Source organism: Pogoniulus pusillus, chromosome 6 (assembly GCF_015220805.1).
Source record: "Pogoniulus pusillus isolate bPogPus1 chromosome 6, bPogPus1.pri, whole genome shotgun sequence".
Classification (NCBI taxonomy): domain Eukaryota; kingdom Metazoa; phylum Chordata; class Aves; order Piciformes; family Lybiidae; genus Pogoniulus; species Pogoniulus pusillus.
In genome coordinates, this window is record NC_087269.1 from 2,904,419 (window position 1) to 2,924,869 (window position 20,451).

The window sequence follows — 20,451 nt, forward strand, 5'->3', positions numbered from 1 at the left end:
ATAATGAGGACTTCAGTCTTGAATTGTTGAGCTGTCACCTGACAACCCAAACACAGCTATTTTGGGGTAATAGAGGGCTTTGTACTACCTCATATTCCATTACTCCCTTTGGAGAACAAAGAAGGCTTTTAGGGCTAAAAGAATTCAAACACAATATTCCCTTTATGAAGGTTCTTTTCCCAGGACATAGGGATTTTTGTGGCTGTATATGACACACACAGCTCCCTATTCCTCCTGGAAAGCTAATCTAAATATTTGTAATGGGCTTTTGGTTCTGTTTCTGTTTCAGGTGACAATAAATTCCTTTGAAAATAGCATTTTGTTAACTATCTCAGTCAGCTGCACTTAGCCAGGCACCAGCATCTCAGGCCTCCTTTTTCTACCTGTCTGACCCTGTAAAGATCCTACAGAATGATTCTGATTCAAAAGGCAGAAAGGTATTTCTAGAAAGCTCCTTTTTCCTCTGGTATCTGTCAAATGATAGGGGCAGATGCTTCAGTACTTGCAGGAGGTGCCAGAGTTGTCCCTCCTGGCATGGGCAACGCTGAGCACACACAAACTCGTTTTCCATTAGACATTCCATTGGCGCTGATGCCTCGCCTGTGCTTGCACAGACACCTCCCTGCAGCTTCATCCTCCTCACTAACGTGGCCCACTCATGACACCCTCCTTACCTGTGTCCTCTGAGGGCAGCTGGGCTTTTATCTCTTGCTCTGCTACGTCTGCGACCACTGCTGCTGCTGCCACCACCGCTTCAGGAGGCGGCTGTGGAGGTGAAGGTGGTGCCTTTACCGGGGTAGTGGACTCCGGGGTCTCGAATGCTTCTTCAGAGTCAGAGCTCCTGGTGAAAAGCAAATGAGAAAGGAGTGAGCCCAGTGAAGATTCATTCCTTCAGGTCACACTTGGAAATACAGGGCTTCCTGAGCTGCTGGCACAGACCACAGGCTCACAGGATGTTAGGGGTTGGAAGGGACCCAAGGAGATCATCGAGTCCAACCCCCCTGCCAGAGCAGGACAATGCTATCTAACACAGATCACACAGGAACACATCCAGACAGGCCTTGAAAATCTCTAGAGAAGGAGACTCCACAACCTCTCTGGGAAGCCTGTTCCAGTGCTCTGTGACCCTTACAGTAAAGAAGTTCCCCTTTGTGTTGAGGTGAAACCTCTTTTGCTGTAATATACACCCACTGCTGCTTGTCCTATCGCAGGGAGCAAGTGAGCAGAGCCTGTCCCCCCCAGCTCCTGGCCAGCCTTCACCTGACCTCAGCTTTCAGGCCACCTCTGCAGCTCCTGAAGGAGATCTTACTGTGAAGTATGGCTTCCAGATCAGAACATCCTGGCTACTCTTTTCACATAGAAGTATTTATGCCACTTAAGATTTCTTTGTGTTGCAAATGGGAACACACACTTGGAAACAAATCCTTCCTGCAATGCCTGCTCTCCAGTGTGAAAGCGTCTCAATGCAGACACCACTACTGATGCCTCTGTGTTAGTCATAGAATCACAGAATCAGTCAGGGTTGGAAAGGACCACAAGGATCAGCCAGTTCCAACCCCCCTGCCATGGGCTGGGATACCCTACCCTAGAGCAGGCTGGCCACAGCCTCAGCCAGCCTGGCCTTAAACACCTCCAGGGACAAGGCTTCCACCACCTTCCTGGGCAACACCTTCCAGTTTCTCAGCACCTTCATGCTGAACAACTTCTTCCTAACATCCAGGCTGAATCTACCCATTTCTAGCTTTGTTCCATTCCCCTCAGTCCTATCACTCCCTGACATTCTAAAAAGTCCCTCCCCAGCTTTCTTGTAGCCCACTTCAGACACTGAAAGGCCACAAGAAGGTCACCTCAGAGCCTTCTTCTCTCCAGACTGAGCAGTCTCTAAAACTCTTCTTGGTGTGAGTGTATCTAAACCAGCTGAAAACCAAACCAAACATAAAGAGGATCTACTGAAGAGATTTCATAGCTTCTGCAAAAAAAGCCCATCTGAAATGGCATCACCTTTATTTGTGTTCTCCTATAGATAAGACAGAAGACACAGAGACACCTGAGGTGCAGCAATCCTCAGACACTGCTCTCATGGGAAAACTCTACTTCTAGCAGCACTTCAGGCTAGCCCTTTTCAGGAGTAGCTGCATGGCTTTGCTACAGAAAGTAGGAACACCTCTAAATAGCATGCAGTCCTGCTACCACCAGTTAGCCTTTCCTAGCACCATGTGCTCATGGGGACACAAAATCCTGAGGAATCAGGAGAGTTTGGTGCCATCCCAGCAAGCAAAGAGCACCCAAAATGGAGCTATTCAAATAAAACACAGCAACTGTATGAAGCAATGAGAAGCCTAAGCATGAAGTGGAGATCTAAAGCACACAGGAACACATCATGTGCTCTAACAGGAGTGCAGCCCTAGGCAAGTGTCACAGAATCAGAGGATGTCAGGGGTTGGAAGGGACCTCCAGAGATCATCCAGTCCAACCCTCCTGGCAGAGCAGGACCATACAATCTAGCTCGGGTCACAGAGGAACACAGGGCTGGAAAGGCTCCAGAGAAGAAGACTTCATGACCTCTCTGGGGAGCCTGTTCCAGTGCTCTGTGACCCATCCAGTAAAGAATCTCTTCCTCATGTTGAGGTGGTACTCCCTGTGCTGTAGTTGATATCTACTGCCACTTGTCCTATCACAGGGCACAACTGAGCAGAGTTTGAACCCTCCCTCTTGACCCCCAGCCCTCAGATATTTATAAACCTTGATTAGATCTCCTCTAAGTCTTCTCAAACAGCCCCAGGCCCCTCAGCTTCTCACAGGGCAGTGCTCCAGCCCCCTTCACCATCTTTAGCCCTCCCTTGGAGTCTTTGTCCTTCTAGATCTCAAAACTGTAGTTCTTATTCTTTCTGACACCAAACTGAGACCAAATCATAGCTTTCAAACATTTGCTCCTGCAGCATGTTCTTGAGAGTAGGGAACACAGGAACAAGGGTGCCACGTTTGGTACTCACTGAACCCTCACTGCACTTTCAGTAAGCACTGCTGTTGGTCAGGAGCAGATTTTTGCTGCTGGTCTTCACCACTGTGCATGGACCATGACAGATTGCTAAAGGACAGGGCTGCTTTGCCTGCTTTCCCAGCGACCCTGTGCATGGCTGTAGTCTCACAGCCCTCTGCACCCCACATGCCACTTCAACAGGGACAAAATTTGACATGAAATTAAAAGCCACTAAAATCCCAAGAGCCATCCTGAACCAAAGGCTCTTCTCATTTTGTCTGAGTCAACAGATCACTGTGAGCTGCAGATTCTGTTTGGTTTCTTAAGGCTCATGATTATTTCAAGCAGCTCGATGTCAGGGAGGTACAAACACAGGATTTGCATTTGATTATATTTGCCTGATGCAGCACAAAGCCTTTGGTGAGCTGAGGAACAAAATCATAGAATCATAGAATGTCAGGGGCTGGAAGGGACCTCAAAAGATCATCTGGTCCAGCTCCCCTGCCAGAGCAGCATCACCTAGAGCACATCACCCAGGAACACATCCAGATGGTTCTTGAGTATCTCTAGGGAGGGAGACTCCACAACTCCTCTGGGCAGCCTGTTCCAGAGCTCTGCCATCCTCACAGGGAAAAAATTCTTCCTCAGGTTCACCTGGAACCTTCTATGCCTCAACATGCACCCATTGCCCCTTGGCCTGTCACTGGGCATCACCCAGCAGAGCCTGGCTCCAGCCTGCTGGCACTCACTCCTTATATATTTATAAACACTAATGAGGTCAGCCCTTAGTCTCCTCCTCTCCAAGCAGCACAGCTCCAGCTCCCTCAGGCTCTCCTCATAAGGAAGATGTTCAACTTCCTTAATCACTTTTGTGATACCCTGGTGTCACCCCTGACCGCTTGAGGAGCACAGAGCACCTAGTCCTCCCCAGCTGCCCCTGAAGAATCCCAGGGAGAGCTCCTAGCTCCTCACACACCAGCAGAGTGCAAGCCCCAGCCCAGCACCGAGCCCTGTCTCACCATCACCTCCTGTCATGTGTAAAGCAGAAGGACTTGAGTGCCATGGTCTGGTTGATTGGACAGGGCTGGGTGACAGGTTGGACTGGATGATCTTGGAGGTCTCTCCCAACCTGGTCGAGTCTATGACTTTTACCAGCTAACAGCTTTGCATCTTTGCCATACTTGGGGATTTTGGGAGATGTTTTTTTTTCCTTCCCAGACATATATCACTGCCTGAGGAACCGCTAGGAAGTAGTCAGTTACATCTACTGCTGGAGCTCCTCAAAGTAAGTCCTCTGGGACACAGCTTTAACCCAATACTCATTCATCAGGCCATGGAGCAGCCAAATCAGAAGAGGCAGGTTGCAGCACTTCCAATTATAACCCTCCAAAGATGGATTATTTTCTATGTTCAAACTAATTCAAGCTTCAGAACAGCTGCAAACAAAAGAGCTTCTGCAAACAAAGCTGCACAGCAGGTACTCAACAAAGCAACACTTTCTCCTCCTTCCACAGAGTTGCTGCAGGAAACTTGCAAGCTGAAGAATCAAAGTGAAATGGAGTTGTATGGTTATTTTCCCAGTGCACAAATGTTTCCTTTGTCATAACAATGAACTCAGAAAGTTAGCATCTGAAGCAAGAAAACCACAGGTAGCTCATCCCTCTCAGGTTCTCCCATCAATCTTGATTGTCCTGTACTTCGTTAAGGTTGTACCCTTCATTTTGTGCTCCCAGCATTGCTCTGTAATGCTCAAGCAATAATGTTTAGACTTCCTTTTTTCCCAAACATACAGCACATGCAACATGAAGAGTAAATATAGAGACACACAGAGGTGGAAGTGGAAAATATCTCTGTTTTCATGGCTAGTCACAAATTGGTTAAGCTGGCTTGATGAAGCAGCTGTGTGTCCTCCTGTGCTGAAATGATGGAAAGACTCTGTGTGAGTGTTTATCTCCCTTTTAAACAAGCTACCTCTCTTCACTTGTTCTCCTGGGACAAGGTGGACATAAGCAGCCAAAGTGAAGAGAAATGTTTAACTCTTTTTTGTTCATTGTATCAGCTGCCACTGTGGAGAACAACCACCTGAGTCCATGGACAGCTCACAGGATCAAAGGATGTTACGGGCTGGAAGGGACCCAAAGGGATCATTGAGTCCAATTCCCCAGTCCATACAATCTAGCTCAGGTCATGCAGGAACACATCCAGACAGGCCTTGAAAGGCTCCAGAGAAGGAGACTCCATAACCTCTCTGGGCAGCCTGTGCCAGTGCTCTGGGACCCTTCCAGTCAAGAAGTTCCCCCTTGTGTTGAGCTGGAACCTCCTGTGCTGCAGCTTCCATCCATTGCTCCTTGTCCCATCCCAGGGAGCAGTGAGCAGAGCCTGTCCCCCGCTTCCTGACCCCCAGCCCTCAGATAGTTATAAACATTGATTAGAAACATAGAATCATAGAATCAACCAGGTTGGAAGAGACCTCCAAGATCATCCAGTCCAACCTAGCACCCAGCCCTAACCAATCAACTAGACCATAGCTGATTAAACTCCCTGTCAGTCTTTCCTCCAGACTACACAGCCCCAAGTCCCTCAGCATCTCCTCATAAGGCAGTGCTCCAGCCCCTTCATCCTCCTCATAGCCCTCCCTTGGACTCTCTCCAGCAGACCCCTGTACTGGTGCAGTTAGCCGTGGTTAGTTGTGATCCCTGAGCTCCAACTGAAAGCTTTGCTGATACTTTAATCATTCCCAAAAGATTCTAATGCAGTGCTCCAAACATTCAACTGCACCTCTCCATAAGCAGCAGCATAATCAAGTAAGAACTGTCTTAACCCTAACCCATCTGCTCCTGGGTTTGCTGTGAGAAGCAATCATGCTGGCAAAACACATCATCTGACAACGAAATCTGGAGGGTAGCTCAGCACCAGAGAACCACTCTGTTATGCTGGGAGAAAGCACAAAGCCTGGAGGCACATCCCAGGACTGTGTATTACACATATCCTGGAAAGATTACAGCCTGTGCTCAGTTTTCCTCAGTGACAGTGTGGATGGGCTCTCTTGTGCAGGCTCTGGGTTTGTTTTCCAGAGACCACAGCCCTACTTCCAAACGACAAGCAAAGATTTTCCCAGAGCAAGAGGATTTCCTGTGCAAAGGAAATGACACATTTCAGCCAGTGCTATTCAGAACGTCTTTGCTCTCAGACACACAGAAAACAAAACCAAGGAATGCTGCTGGAAGGCTGGGGGTGTAAGACAGATTGCCAAAGTGTGCTGTGCCGTGAGAAGCGGCACCAGCTCAGAGCCAGGGCCAGCTGTGGGGCAAGCTCTCACTAAGGGAAGAGCCTTTGTGTCATCAAGAGGCTTACTCTGAAGCTCTGACCCAAGGTGAAGCAGGATGAGGTGGGATACGTAGGGTTTATAAACAGAGAACTCTTTTGCTGGCTGTGGCTCACGCTGCTGCCACAGAAACATGCAGGCTGGCAAAGCCCTTCAGCATCACTGAATCCAATCTAGAAACCTACTGTGCAAGATTCACCTTAAACCACAGCCCTAAGCACCACAAACAACACCCAGCCAGGCTGGGTGACTCCACCACCTCCCTGGGCAGCTCATTCCAGTCCCTGACCACTCTCTCCCTGAAACACTTTTTCCTTATGTCCAATCTAAACCTCCCCAGCCTCAGCTTGAGGCCGTTCCCTCTTGTTCTGTCTCCAACTACCTGTGAGAAGAGCCCAGCAGCAGCCTCTCCACAATGTCCCTTCAGGTAGCTGTAGACAGCAATGAGGTCTCCCCTCAGTCTCCTCTGTTTCACACTAACCATTCCCAGCTCTCTCAGTCTCTCCTCATCAGATTTCTTCTCCATGCCCTTCCCCAGCTTCCTTGCCCTTCTTTGGACCTGCTCCAGCACCTCCACAACACCTCTTGTATTGCAGTGCCCAAAACTGAACACAACACTCAAGGTGTGGCCTCACCAGAGCAGAGTCCAAGGGGTCAGTCACCTCCCTGCTCCTACTGGACACAGCATTTTTAATCCAAACCAGGTTGCCGTTGGCCTTCTGGGCTGCTGGGGCACACTGCTGGCTCCTACTCAGCTGCCTGGGCACACTGATGGCTCCTATTCAGCTGCCTGGGCACACTGCTGGCTCCTATTCAGCTCCCTGGGCACACTGCTGCAGGCTGCTACATAAAGCTCTGGAGGAAATGCTGCAGGCAGGCACCAGGGTTGACTCCTCTTCTTCACCTTTGGCCTTGTGGAAACCTGGTTCCCTAAGTACCTCATCTTTTCTTTGTAAACCACAGGTGCTTACATCTCTAAATCCTCCCCAGTTTCAGAATGAGAAGTTGACTTTTGGTGACTGCAGCCAGCACTCAGTGAGCAGGAACCAGCCCTCCTGTCCCACTGCCTCTCCCCACTGCTTGCTCTCTTCAGGCACAGCAGTCACTGAAGTGAGGTCACCCCTGTTGTCACTGGGGAACTTGATTCATTACAGAATCACAGCATCACAGAATTAAGCAGGTTGGGAAAGACCTCTAGGATCAGAGTCCAACCTATCACCTAACCCTTCTCATTAACTAAACCATGGCACTAAGTGTCTCATCCAGACTCCTTTTAAACACCTCCAGGGATGGGGACTCCACCACCTCCCTGGGCAGTCCATTCCAATGCCAATCACTCTTGCTGGGAAGAACTTCTTCCTAACATCCAGCCTGAACCTGCCCTGGCACAGTTTGAGGCTGTGCCCTCTTCTTCTGTCCCTGGGTGCCTGGCAGAAGAGACCAACCCCACCTGGCTATAACCTCACTTCAGATAGTTGTATATAGCAATGAGGTCTGCCCTGAGCCTTCTCTTCTTCAGGCTGAACAACAAAACAGTCTGCAACAGCCCTCAGCCACATTGGGAACCCTGTCATCTGTCTTGGGTTTCTCTGATGTTTACACTACAGCAGCATAAACCAAGGCAAGTGTGCACGCCAGTTGTGTTTCAACAGGGATGAAAAGAATGAATGATACATGAAACAAACTTAAAAGCAAGGCTTTGACACAAGAACTGAGGTCAGCAGCATCACTTCCTATGGAGAGGAGCAAATCTGGAGCTGGTGTGTGCTGAGGGAGCTCCACAGGTGTTTGTGGAGTGACTTCACTTGCAGCCCCATCAATAGAGTTATTTAGCACATAGCCTGCTTCAGGAAACACCCAGCAGGCCAAAGCAGCTCCTGGAGACTGAGCCATGGGGCTGCAACATGCACAGTCTGCAGAGCAATGCGTGGGTGGTAACTGGAGGAAGTTCTGAGTGCAGGAGCTGGAGCTGCGTTATGGAACAGCACTGCCTGTGCTGAGAGTGGCGAGGGGAGGCTGGAGCCAGGGGAGCTGCTGCCCACCAGCTGGGCTTGTGGAACCACAAGAAACAACATCAAGACCAGTCTCAGGGGGATCTTCTCAACCAGAGCTAAGGTGAAGAGCTTCTGCCCACTCGTGTTTAAGCCTCCAGATTTTCTTCCAAACCTTGCACTGGGGAAAAAGGATGTTACACCTGCTTTACTGGGGGAGGATGACCCAGATTCATGCTCCAGCACTTGTCAGTGGCATCACTGATGCCCACCTGGCACTCCAGCAACTTGCCCTTCACGCTGGTACTCAAAGAATCACAGAATCAGCCAGGTTGGAAAAGACCTCTAGGATCAGAGTCCAACCTACCACCTAACCCTTCTCATTAACTAACCCATGGCACTAAATGCCTCACCCAGCATCCTCTTAAACACCTCCAGGGATGGGGACTCCACCACCTCCCTGGGCAGCCCATTCCAAGGCCAATCACTCTTGCTGTGGAGAACTTCTTCCTAACATCCAGCCTGAGCCTGCCTGCTGACTGTTCTGTCTCCAGGTACCTTTGTTTCATTCCCATCAGACAAAGGAGTGGCAATGTCCTTCTCACGGTGTGTTTGGAAACAGGACACATCAGGAGGGAAGAAGTCAGGTCAGCTCCTAACACTCAACAACAAACCCAAAGTGAGCTCCAGGGCCACCCAAGAGTGAAACAAAAGGACTCCAAAGCTTTACTGGAGAGCTGCTGTCTGCAGATTGCCCTCCAGTTACAGTCAGAGGCGCATGTGGGGAAATGAAGGCCTGGCTCAGCTGCTGAGCAGCTCCTACCTGATCAGTTTTTTAACTGGCACTACCTTCTAGATGACTTCCAGAGGTCCTTTACAAGCCCTACCATTGTGTATGGTCCTGTAAAGTCTTTTCCTAAGATACAGCTCTAGCCCTTGAGGGGCAGAGGCACAAACTGACATTTTGTCTTTCCCTCCTTGCCCCTCCCTCTCATCTTTAGATCCATAGGTTCTTTACAGCTGGCTAGAGCTGCAACTCAAGGGGAACCATCTGAATGTGTTCCTGTGTCATCTGCTCTGGGAGATCCTGCTCTGGCAGGGGGGATGGACCAGATGATCTTTCAAGGTCTCTTCCAGCCCCTGACATTCTATGATTCTATAACCTTACTCTACAAAGTCCACATTGAGGCAGGATGCTTCAGAAATATATTTCCCCAGACAAAGACCAACACTGCTCTCCCCTCTGCCACTGAAGTGGTGCACATACATGGCCTTGGTCAGTTTACTCCTGCATCCATCTCAGATTTGCCTCACTCACTCAGGCTGGGCTCTCTCAGTGGCACTAAGAGCTGCTTGCTGTGGATCTCTGCAGAGCCCAGGGTGGGGGAAATCACTGCTTGGCACACATTAGTTTTGATTTCTTTCTTTTCCCCTTCTGTTTACACAAAATCCAGCAGCTGACAATCTCTTACAATTAATTCTCTGGCACCACTCTCCTTGCAGTTTGAAGCACCACCACGTGTGCTAGTTGGAAGCTAGCTAGAATGTTTTGGTGAGAAGAACTAGATAACAGTGCTGATGTCTGCTTCACTCATAGGCTTGCTGAGAGGTATAAGAACAAGAATCCAAGCATAGATAAGGCACTGCTTCTCCTGCTGGGGAGCTTGGAGCTGTGTTTTTTTCTCTCTCTAGCCTCTCTGCTGTCTCTCTGATTAATCCACTTTGCTTCCTAACCCCCTGGCAGAACCTCCATTCTCCCTTGGGACCGGGGTAAGGTTGAGAGGGGTGGGAGAAGGTGGAAGGGCAGTTGGGAGCCCCTCCTGGGGACTCAGGTTTCTGGGAGGGCTGCTGTGTTTCTGTATTACCTTTTGCCTTGTCTATTCCTGTCTACAGCTGTATATACTGTAACTATCTGCTTGTATACTGAGCTAAGCTGTAAACATAAGCTCAGAGCCAGCTGAGTCTAGTCTGGGTGCTTTCCAAAGTGTGTGGGGGGCAGGGAACACCCAAACCATTACACCACGTAGCACACAGACACTGTCTTGCCTCTCCTTTTCTTTCTTCAGCCTGTTACAAATACAACTCTGGGCCACAATTCAAGAACCACCACAAGACCTCAAATGGCAATTCCTTTCCCAGAGATCAAGCTGACAGTTTAGGCCAGCAGCCATTAGCTGACCCAAGGGTCTACTCACAAGGACCAAGGATATTCCACTGCAAGAAAAAGTCTTTTTTTCCAGTCCAGCACTAGGTTAGGCTAACAGCAAAGCTGTGTCAGCTTTGTATGCTGTAACTTTTGCACAGCATTTGCTGCTCAGTGACTTGCAGCTAACAGGGCACTCGACAGCAATGAGCTGCTTCTCCCACGATGACTGTTAGCTGTGTCACTGGTCACACACGTGCCTGGATAGGAAACATCCCTGCAGAGCTCACATTTTAATACCACACCTGTACAGCAGCAGAAAGGAACCACAGCTGCACTGGCAGGTTTGTCTGGCTGCTTAGCTATTCAGTAGGAATATTTGTGTCTGAATTAGGTGACCTGTCAAGCCTGGCATCCAAGGGTCTGCTCAACTCACGGCATAAAAGCCCAACACAAACACCAACGCTGACAGGCATAAAGCTCACAAGCAGTATTTCCCCTCTCTCTCATGAAGCACACCACTGAAATAATGAATTCAGCAGTGCAAAGGCAGAGCAAAATCAGTGACCTCAGCCCAGCCTACAGAAGCTCAAGGGTGGGTGAGTATTCAGGGGCCCCTGAAACCATCTACCTTATTGCCAGTCCCCCGTGAGGAAGTTCTCAATGCTGCATCTCATGCTCTGATTGAGTCAGGAGCTGAGGGAGGTACAAACATGTCACTTGCATGTCATCAGGCTCCATTTACAAGAGAGATCCTTTAGGGACACATTTCTGACCATTAACTATTAATGGACTTCTCTCACACTGTTGTAAGGGCATTCAGTGACAAGATCATCTACCCTGTGATGAAATAAATCCACAACAAAGCTATACTGTGAGAAGACAAACTGCAAAATGGGTCACAAGAAGAGGACACTTAGAGGGCAACAGTTGGATCAGCCTTGTCTATACCTCACATCTGCTCCTGCTGGAAACAGTCAGATCAGAATCATAGAATCATACAATGTAAGGGGCTGGAAAAGACCTTGAAAGATCATCTGGTCCAGCCCCCCTGCCAGAGCAGGATCACCCAGAGCAGATCACACAGGAACACATCCAGATGGTTCTTTAATATCTCCAGAGAGGGAGACTCCACACTCCCCTTGGGCAGCCTGTTCCAGAGCTCTGTCACCCTCACAGGGAAAAGATTCCTCCTCAGGTTCACCTGGAACCTCCTGTGCCTCACCAGCCTTGTCTACACCTTGCATCTGCTCCTGCTGGCATGATATCACTGCCTCACAGGAATGTCACTATTGACTCACACACAAAAGATGAGAACTGAGCCCTCCAAATAAAACAAAACCATGTTAGGTACCCCTCAAGGTAGCCATAGAGAAATCTGAGTGTATTGATTGGGCTTTGAGCATCTGATCCAGGAAAATGCCTAACATTTTGGGCTGTCCAGTTTAAGAGGATGCAGAGCTGCTGGAGAAGGTCTAGCAGAGGGCTACAAGGATGATGAGGAGAGACTGAGGGACCTGGGGCTGCTTAGTCTGCAGAAGAGAAGACTGAGAGGGGATTTAATAAATGTCTATAACTATCTGAGGGCTGGGGGTCAGGGGAGGGGGGGGACAGGCTCTGCTCACTGCTCCCTGGGATAGGACAAGGAGCAATGATGGAAGCTGCAGCACAGGAGCTTCCACCTCAACACAAGAGGGGATTTCTTGACTGGAAGGGACCCAGAGCACTGTCACAGGCTGCCCAGAGAGGTTGTGGAGTCTCCTTCTCTGGAGCCTTTCAAGGTCTGTCTGGATGTGTTCCTCTGTGATCTGTGTTAGATAGTACTGTCCTGCTCTGGCAGGGGAGTTGTACTGGAGGATCTCTTTGGGTCCCTTCCAACCCCTGACATCCTGTGATCCTATGTGATCCCAGACTACACCAGAAGTCCATGGGAACTCGGAGATTTCTAGTGGTGACTCTGCACTCAGCCAGCACATCGCCTTATGGGGAACACTGCTCTCTGCTAACTGAAGTGTACAGAATGTGTGTCCTACACAGCCCAGAAAGGACAATCACACCTTGTGCCACTCACCTACATGGCAACATTGGTGCCACACTTGATAGGTTTCTGCCTTACCAAGTCTGATCATTTCTGCCTTGCAAAGTCCGATCCAGAAAAGCCTGGATGAGGCACTTGGTGCCATGGTCTAGCTGACTGGATAGGGCTGGGTGCTAGGTTGGACTGGAAGAGCTTGGAGGTCTCTTCCAACCTGGTTGATTCTATGATTAGAGGTTATAACATAATAACATTTAAGGATATTAGGTAGTGACAGGGCTAGGGGAATGGAGCAAAGCTGGAGATAGGTAGGTGCAGGCTGGATGCGAGGAGGAAGTTGTTCAGCATGAGAGTGGTGAGAGCCTGGAATGGGTTGCCCAGGGAGGAGATTGAGGCCCCATGGCTGGAGGTGTTTAAGGCCAGGCTGGCTGAGGCTGTGGGCAGCCTGCTCTAGGGTAGGGTGTCCCTGGGCATGGCAGGGGGGGTGGAACTAGATGATCCCTGTGGTCCCTTCAAACCCTGACTGAATTTATGACTCCATTAAACCAAAACTCCATCGCAGGATTGCCTCAGCTTCAAGAACAATGCTGGGGAGTAATTTTACAACACTCATCATGTTGGCCTATATAGATCTTCCCTCTCTATTTTTACTTTAAATCAGACTATGGCTCAATGAAAATAGGAACAGCTCCAGCTTCTTTAATCACAGCCCTTTAGCATGATGTGATAAAAGAAATCCCTGAACTGAAGATCATTTCCTCAGTATCTCCCTTCTTTATCCTGCCGTCTGATGCGTTCTAACCCTAATAAAAACACTATTGGCAGAGAGAAAAACAGAGAGCAGGTTTTTTTTTGTTTAAGGCTTGTTAAAAGAACATAGGCAATCAGGAGCTGAGAGCTTCAGAGTGCAATCACATTTCACATTCATGGGCTTCAGCAGCAAAAGCAATATTGCATAAAATCACCCCTGGTTTCTTGCTCACAAGTGTTCTGCCCAGCATAAAGGCAGGGTGAATGCCAGTGATCACTTTATGGCCTGAGCCTACCAGGCAGTAGAAGCCTCCCCTGCAGTTCCCACTTAAGAATAAAGCTTTTATCAAATAAATGCCATTCCACTGAAACGACAAAGCCCTGCTTTGGCACAAGGCAATTACACAAGAGCTCATCTTGACAGGGATGCGTGCAGGAAGCAGGGCAGGCGCTCCTCTCCAGAGAGGGATTTTAATAGCATTGTGGCATAAATATTCCTGCAAGGCCCAGGGAAAACACAGCTCCCCAGAAAAACAATCTCTGTTACATGGAAGGTGATACCTCCTGGCCTGTATGTGTGGTGGAGTGACAGGCACAAGGTTTCGTTTAGGGGCACAAGGGAGGAAGCTCCTCCTGAGCCATGGGCAGGAGCAGCCAGCGCTGCTCCCTGCCTGTGTGCAGCTTCCTGCGTCTGCTCCACGCCGTAAGCCCCAAGGTGTAATGTTCTCTGCTGCCCCAGCACATCTCAGACAGGTTCAGTTGAAGTGCTAACGATTTACAGCAGTGCAAATTTGGTGTGAAAGGGTAAATATGGCTCAGTTACATACTGCTGCTGACACAGCTCTACTGAGCCACTCTGCTGCTCTTCCAGTAACATTCAACTGCCAACATCAAGAGGTTGGGTCAGAGTGGCTGGAGAGCAGCCAGACAGAGAGGGATCTGGGGGTGCTGATTGATACCCACCTGAACATGAGCCAGCAGTGTGCCCAGGTGGCCAAGAGAGCCAGTGGCATCCTGGCCTGCATCAGGAATGGTGTGGTCAGCAGGAGCAGGGAGGTCATTCTGCCCCTGTACTCTGCACTGGTTAGACCACACCTTGAGTGCTGTATTCAGTTCTGGGCCCCCCAGTTTAGGAGGGACATTGAGATGCTTGAGCGTGTCCAGAGAAGGGCAACGAGGCTGGGGAGAGGCCTTGAGCACAGCCCTACGAGGAGAGGCTGAGGGAGCTGGGATTGGTTAGCCTGGAGAGGAGGAGGCTCAGGGGTGACCTTATTGCTGTCTACAACTACCTGAGGGGTGGTTGTGGCCAGGAGGAGGTTGCTCTCTTCTCTCAGGTGGCCAGCACCAGAACAAGAGGACACAGCCTCAGGCTGTGCCAGGGGAGATTTAGGCTGGAGGTGAGGAGAAAGTTCTTCCCTGAGAGAGTCATTGGGCACTGGAATGGGCTGCCCGGGGAGGTGGTGGAGTCGCTGTCCCTGGGGCTGTTCAAGGCAGGATTGGACGTGGCACTTGGTGCCATGGTCTAGCCTTGAGCTCTGTGGTAAAGGGTTGGACTTGATGATCTGTGAGGTCTCTTCCAACCTTGGTGATACTGTGACACTGTGAAATGTCTGACCTGAGACATGGGAATTTGGCTTTGCTTTTCTTTACATAGGTGAGATAACAGAAATAAAATGCTCTCATGTCTCACTTCAGATCACTTTAGCAATAGAAAACAGTACTTCATGTGTCAGCTGAGCCACGCAGACCCATTCAGAAAGGTGTCTTCCAGAACAGACTGCAAAAAGAAATTTAGCAATCCCTAAAACATTAACCACTTGCTATAAAAAAGGCAATTTTTCCTCACAGGCTGCTTATATTTAGACAGCAGGATTAGAACTGCAGCAGAGGAGCATTAAATTGGCATAATCACCTTAAAAATAATGCTGATTTTTGGGTTTTAACCTATTGTATTGTAAATTATTCCCCCTACCATACCTGACATGGGAAGAAGGAATTCTTTTCTTTCCTGCTCTTTGTGCAGAGGCCAAATTCACACCACCCCAACAAAAGCCATTTCCTGCTTTCACATAGCAACCCAAAAGAAATGTCTCAAGCTGTGGGAAGCCACATCTGAAGGAAAAGAGGCTGGGAGGGGTATAATACAGCATGCTTACAGCAGCACTTCAAACTACTTGGAATCATAGAATCAACCAGGTTGGGAGAGACCTCCAAGCTCATCCAGTCCAACCTAGCACCCAGCCCTGGCCAATCAACCAGACCATGGCACTAAGTGCCCCAGCCAGGCTTTTCTTGAGCACCTCCAGGGATGGTGACTCCACCACCTCCCTGGGCAGCCCATTCCAATGGCTCATTCACTCTCCTAACATCCAGCCTAGACCTCCCCTGGCACAACTTGAGTCTGCGTCCCCTTGTTCTGTTGCTGGTTGCCTGGCAGAAGAGATCAACCCCTACTTGGCTACAGTCTCCCTTCAGGTAGCTGTAGACAGCAATGAGCTCTGCCCTGAGCCTCCTCTGCTGCAGGCTGCACACCCCCAGCTCCCTCAGCCTCTCCTCATAGGGTTTGTGCTCCAGGCCCCTCACCAGCCTTGCTGCCCTTCTCTGGACACATTCCAGTATCTCAACATCTCCCTTGAACTTAGGAGCCCAGAACTAGATGCAGTACTCAAGGTGTTGACTGTTGAGTACAGAGGAAGAATAACCTCCCTTGTCCTACTGGCCACACTGCTCCTGGTACAGTCATTTCTCTTCAGTCATTGACTGAAGAGTCACTGAAATGACTTCAGTCATTTCTCTTAATGATTAGTGAGAAGTTCCCCATCTTGCCCTAAATGATGTTCAAATTTTCCTTTTCATTGCTTTTCCTGAGATCTACCAGGGCTTATTTTTCAGGATTACTGACCCAAATGAATAATGAGCCAAGTTGCCATCCTTTCTGGCCAGCCCTGCTTTCCCTTTGCCTGGTTTCAGTCGAATAATGGAAACAGAAACAGGACTTGGGACTGAAGACACTTTTGGGCTTTTTTAATCTCTATGCTCTTCTCAGGTAGAGGTTTTATTCTCAGAGGAATAACAGGACAATGCCATTTAATTAAAGGCACTCATCTCCAGATGTCACAACAGCAAATGCATTAACATGTCCCTCACCACAGGCTGCTAAATATTCAAACACAGAAATCTCTGACTAGATGAGAAGAAAGAATGAAGATGCAGGATAAATATCCAAGGTGGGAAATACCTGCCACAAATCTAGTTTTAACCAGCTCATACATTGCAATCCCAGCCAGTGCTGTCCTTTGTTTGTTCTGATTGGTTAGGGATTGGTACTTGAGTCAGGAGTTGAAGTATTTAATGCCCAAGGCAAATGTCCTTCCTCTGCCTTTAGTACTGAGCTCTAAAGTAACAACATCCAGGTAACAACATCCTGCTAACTACTCCTTAGAAAGCAGCCAGATGCCCATGCTCATTGCTCTACAGCATCACGCCACGGCTTCAGGAGAAAACAATCAATAATTCATTGGAAGCCAGAGGTTTGGAATGGCTTTGTTTATTGGAGCTACCTTTTAAATGCAACACAGAGCTCCATTTCTGCTCGGCCACACTGCTGGGATGCAGGATGCAGGGAGGCGCAAGGATGCTACCTGTAACCCCTGGGGCCCCAGCTGATCTTCATCTCCGAAAAGAGGGGGGTGTGGAAATCACACTGTGCTCCTGCCATGCTGATGGCGTGGGGGATGGAGAGAGAAAGAGGGCATGAAGGAGGCCCTCTGCCCCCCACCCACTCCATGCTCTGTCCATGTCACCCTGCGCAAAGCTTCACCCTTCCTTCAGTGACACTGAGCCCTTGCTTCAAGGCGCAAAGCACTGCACGGATAGAAACGCTGCGGCGAGCCGTAGGAGCGGAGGACAAAAGCCATCGGAACCCATTAACAAGAACCACTCTCTGGCTGGGCTATAGCAGTTTCATCTCCTGACTCGGGGCTGGGTGTGAGCCTCCTGCTGCCGCCCCCGGGGGCGGCTCCGGGAACTGTCTCGCTGCCTTCGGCAGAGCTGCAGCTTTACCTCTCCCAGGGGCGCTGCTCCGGCGCTCAGCTCCGCCAAACCGAAGCGTCCCCCTCGGCAGGGGCTGCCTGCACGGCCAGCTCCGGGCAGTGCCCACTCAGCACGGCCGAGCCGGGGAACGCAAGCGCCGTGGTGCGGTGGCATCTCAGCAGCTGGCACCCAGCTGTACCGCCCGCAGCTCTGCCAGGTGAGGAGCGACTGCTAACCCTTCCCTTCTTCCCAGGCTCCTTCTTGGGATGGGGACGGTCCCGCACTTGGGAAGTTAAACAAATTCCAATGCCTTGCTCCCCCTCCTTTAGCAGCCAAACCCTCTCCCCGGCACAACAGTGGCCTCCCTTCTACAGAGAGCAAGGAATTAAGAATCACAGAGTGGTTTAGGTTGGAAGGGACCTCAAAGCCCATCCAGTGCCAGTCCCCTGCCATCGGCAGGGACACCTCCTACTAGAACAGGTGGCTCAAGGCTTCATCCAACCTGGCCTTGAACACCTCCAGGGAGGTTGTGGACCACAGAATGTGATCGAAGGCTGAAGATCCCATGCTGTGATTCTGTGATCCACAACCTCCCTGGGCAACCTGTGCCAGTGTCTCACCACCCTCACTGGAAAGAACCCTCTCCTAACATCCAGTTTCAATCTCCCCTCTGCCAGTTTAAACCCATTCCTCCTTGTCCTGTTATTACCAGACCTTGTCAACAGTCCCTCCTCAGCCCTCCTGTAGCCTCCTTCAGACACTGGAAGGCCACTCCAAGGTCTCCTCAAAGCCTTCCCCTCTCCAGGCTGCAGAGCCCCAACTCTTGTAGCCTGTCCTCATAGCAGAGGTGCTCCAGCCCTCTGAGCATCTTTGTGGCCTTCCTCCAGACTCACTCTAAGACAAATAAGTGCAGATTTCTGCACTGAAGAAAATCAACAATCAAAAGCAGGAGCTTATCTAACAACACTTTGATTTCAGAGGCAATCTAGTCTAGGTTTAGCCCTAGGAACAAGCTTCTTTTGTTTAGAGGAGATCTTGTAACTTTGAGCATAACCCTAGGGATGCTGCTCAATAAAAATCAAAGCAATGGAAAGCCCCAGGTTTCCCCAAACTTCACTTTTCATCCCCACATAGCCAGTGGCCCCAGTTCTGCCTCTGGAAAGCGAGAGGCTTCCCAAGCCCCCACTCATCTCCTTCACCAGCCCTAAGAGCAGAGGGAGAGGAGCTGTAGCAATCCGCTCTGGGGAAGCAACAAACAAAATCAGCAGGGCTGAGGTCTGCCCCAGGGATACCTGCAGTGGCTCAAACCAGGTTCAGTTCACATGTTCCATGTTTAGACAGTCTGCATTGCAAACTCCACTTCTGTTTCTAGAGCTAAGGAGGAATTTTACTACCTTGCCTACTACCACCATCACTGAAGGCTCTCAGGTCAAATTGTACCACGAAAGAAACCTCTGAAACTGCAGACTGTGGTGGGAACGTGAAAGTAATGATCTCTTTTTCCCTCATGCCACTGGCTCCCTGCTGCTAACAGGAGTACACAACACCCCAGCCACAGTCAGCTGTGAAATTCAGATGGTTGCTCCAGAGCACTCAAGGATCTGAAGGAAAATGACAACTCTTCTTCCTTTTATTCACCACAGTAAAAATGATTTTGTTTGGTTTGTTTCCTACAGCAAACACACCCAAATTCTCAGAGGAAATGCAAACTGCCTTGAAATTCTAGCTACAACTAAAACTCTGCCTTTTGCCACTTACAGGCCTGCTTGCCTGGACTAAAGGCAGTTGGTTACACAGCTGAATCCTTAACACAGCACCAGAGAGGGACAAGAAAATACCATCGAGGGAGTCCAAGGGAGGGCTATGAGGGTGATGAGGGGACAGGAGCACTGCCTGGTGAGGAGAGGCTGAGGGACCTGGGGCTGCTTACTCTGGAGAAGTCTCAGAGGGGATCTAATAACTATCTGAGGGTTGGGGGTCAGGAGTGGGGGGACAGGCTCTGCTCACTTGCTCCCTGGGATAGGACAAGGAGCAATGGATGGAAGCTGCAGCACAGGAGCTTCCACCTCAACACAAGGGGGAACTTCTTGACTCTAAGGGTCCCAGAGCACTGGCACAGGCTGCCCAGAGAGGTTGTGAAGTCTCCTTCTCTGGAGCCTTTCAAGGCCTATCTGGATGTGTTCCTGTGTGACCTGAGCTAGATTGTATGGTCCTGCTCTGGCAGTGGGGTTGGACTGGATGATCATTTTGGGTTCCTTCCATCCCCTGACATCCTGTGAGCCTGTGATCTAAAACATGAGCAAACACAAAACCTCTCTCCAAGTGTGAGATGTCAAACCAAGGCAGTGGTGCTTACAGAAGACAGACCCACTTTTCTGTGCACAACTGGCACGCCAGAGATGCATTCAAGGCACCCAGGCTGCTGCCTAAAGACACACAGGACTGAGGAGCACCTCTGAGATCTAACAAGCAGATCCTCTGGCTGCTGGGCCAAGCAAATGAAAGAAGCAAAAGCAGAGAGGGAAGCAGCTCGGACCACGAGCACTGCCCGCACCGGAGTGCCCTTTCATTGACATCTGCACTGCCTCACTCCAGTTTGTATTGCCCAGTTTGCCTGCATGTCACAGCAGGTGGCAGATGCCAGCAGCTCCAGACGGCAGAGCACAGGGCACACCGTTCAAAGCAGAGAGCTTTCAGACGTACACACATGTGCCTTGCTAAGAAAAGAGTGAGTCTGGGGCCTTTGTAATGTGTTCCCAAGCCCAAACGTGACCTGCCTGCTTCCAGTGACAGAGCTAGCAGCTGATGTAATCACCTCCCCTAGCAAAGGAAGAGCTGTCACTGACTGCAGAGATGAGATTCCTCAGACTCAAGTAAGAGAGGCTGGAATAAAAGACTGGGGAGCTTGGCAGGTGAGTTTGTTATTCTGGTCCACTTTCTCCTAAGTAAAACCCCCACACTCTTGCAGCAGTTCACTCTGTTCAGCAGACAAACGGAGTAGATAGTGTGTGCTCTACTTACTGATGGGGATGCTTAATGATGACTGTCAATAAAGGGAGGAAGAAAACAAATTTCTGCAGAACACTGACAATGGGCAGAGCTATCTGGCACAGGATTTACTCAGACCAAAGAGTCATTCAGCGACAGAAGCCTCCCCTCCTCCCAAGACTCAAATTCTTTTCAGTAGTTTAGAGG

At 49.8% G+C, this 20,451-nt stretch overlaps 1 protein-coding gene across 7 annotated transcripts in view; it reads right to left on the reverse strand.

Annotated features, from left to right (window-relative positions):
• TACC2 (transforming acidic coiled-coil containing protein 2) overlaps positions 1 to 20,451 on the reverse strand; it is a 128,017-nt gene that overhangs the window by 54,197 nt on the left and 53,369 nt on the right. For all 7 annotated transcript variants that reach the window (XM_064144232.1, XM_064144231.1, XM_064144230.1 and 4 more), the window contains one exon: positions 675 to 841. In XM_064144232.1, coding sequence (XP_064000302.1) covers positions 675 to 841 — 167 coding nt within the window. The remainder of the gene's footprint in view (positions 1 to 674; positions 842 to 20,451) is intronic.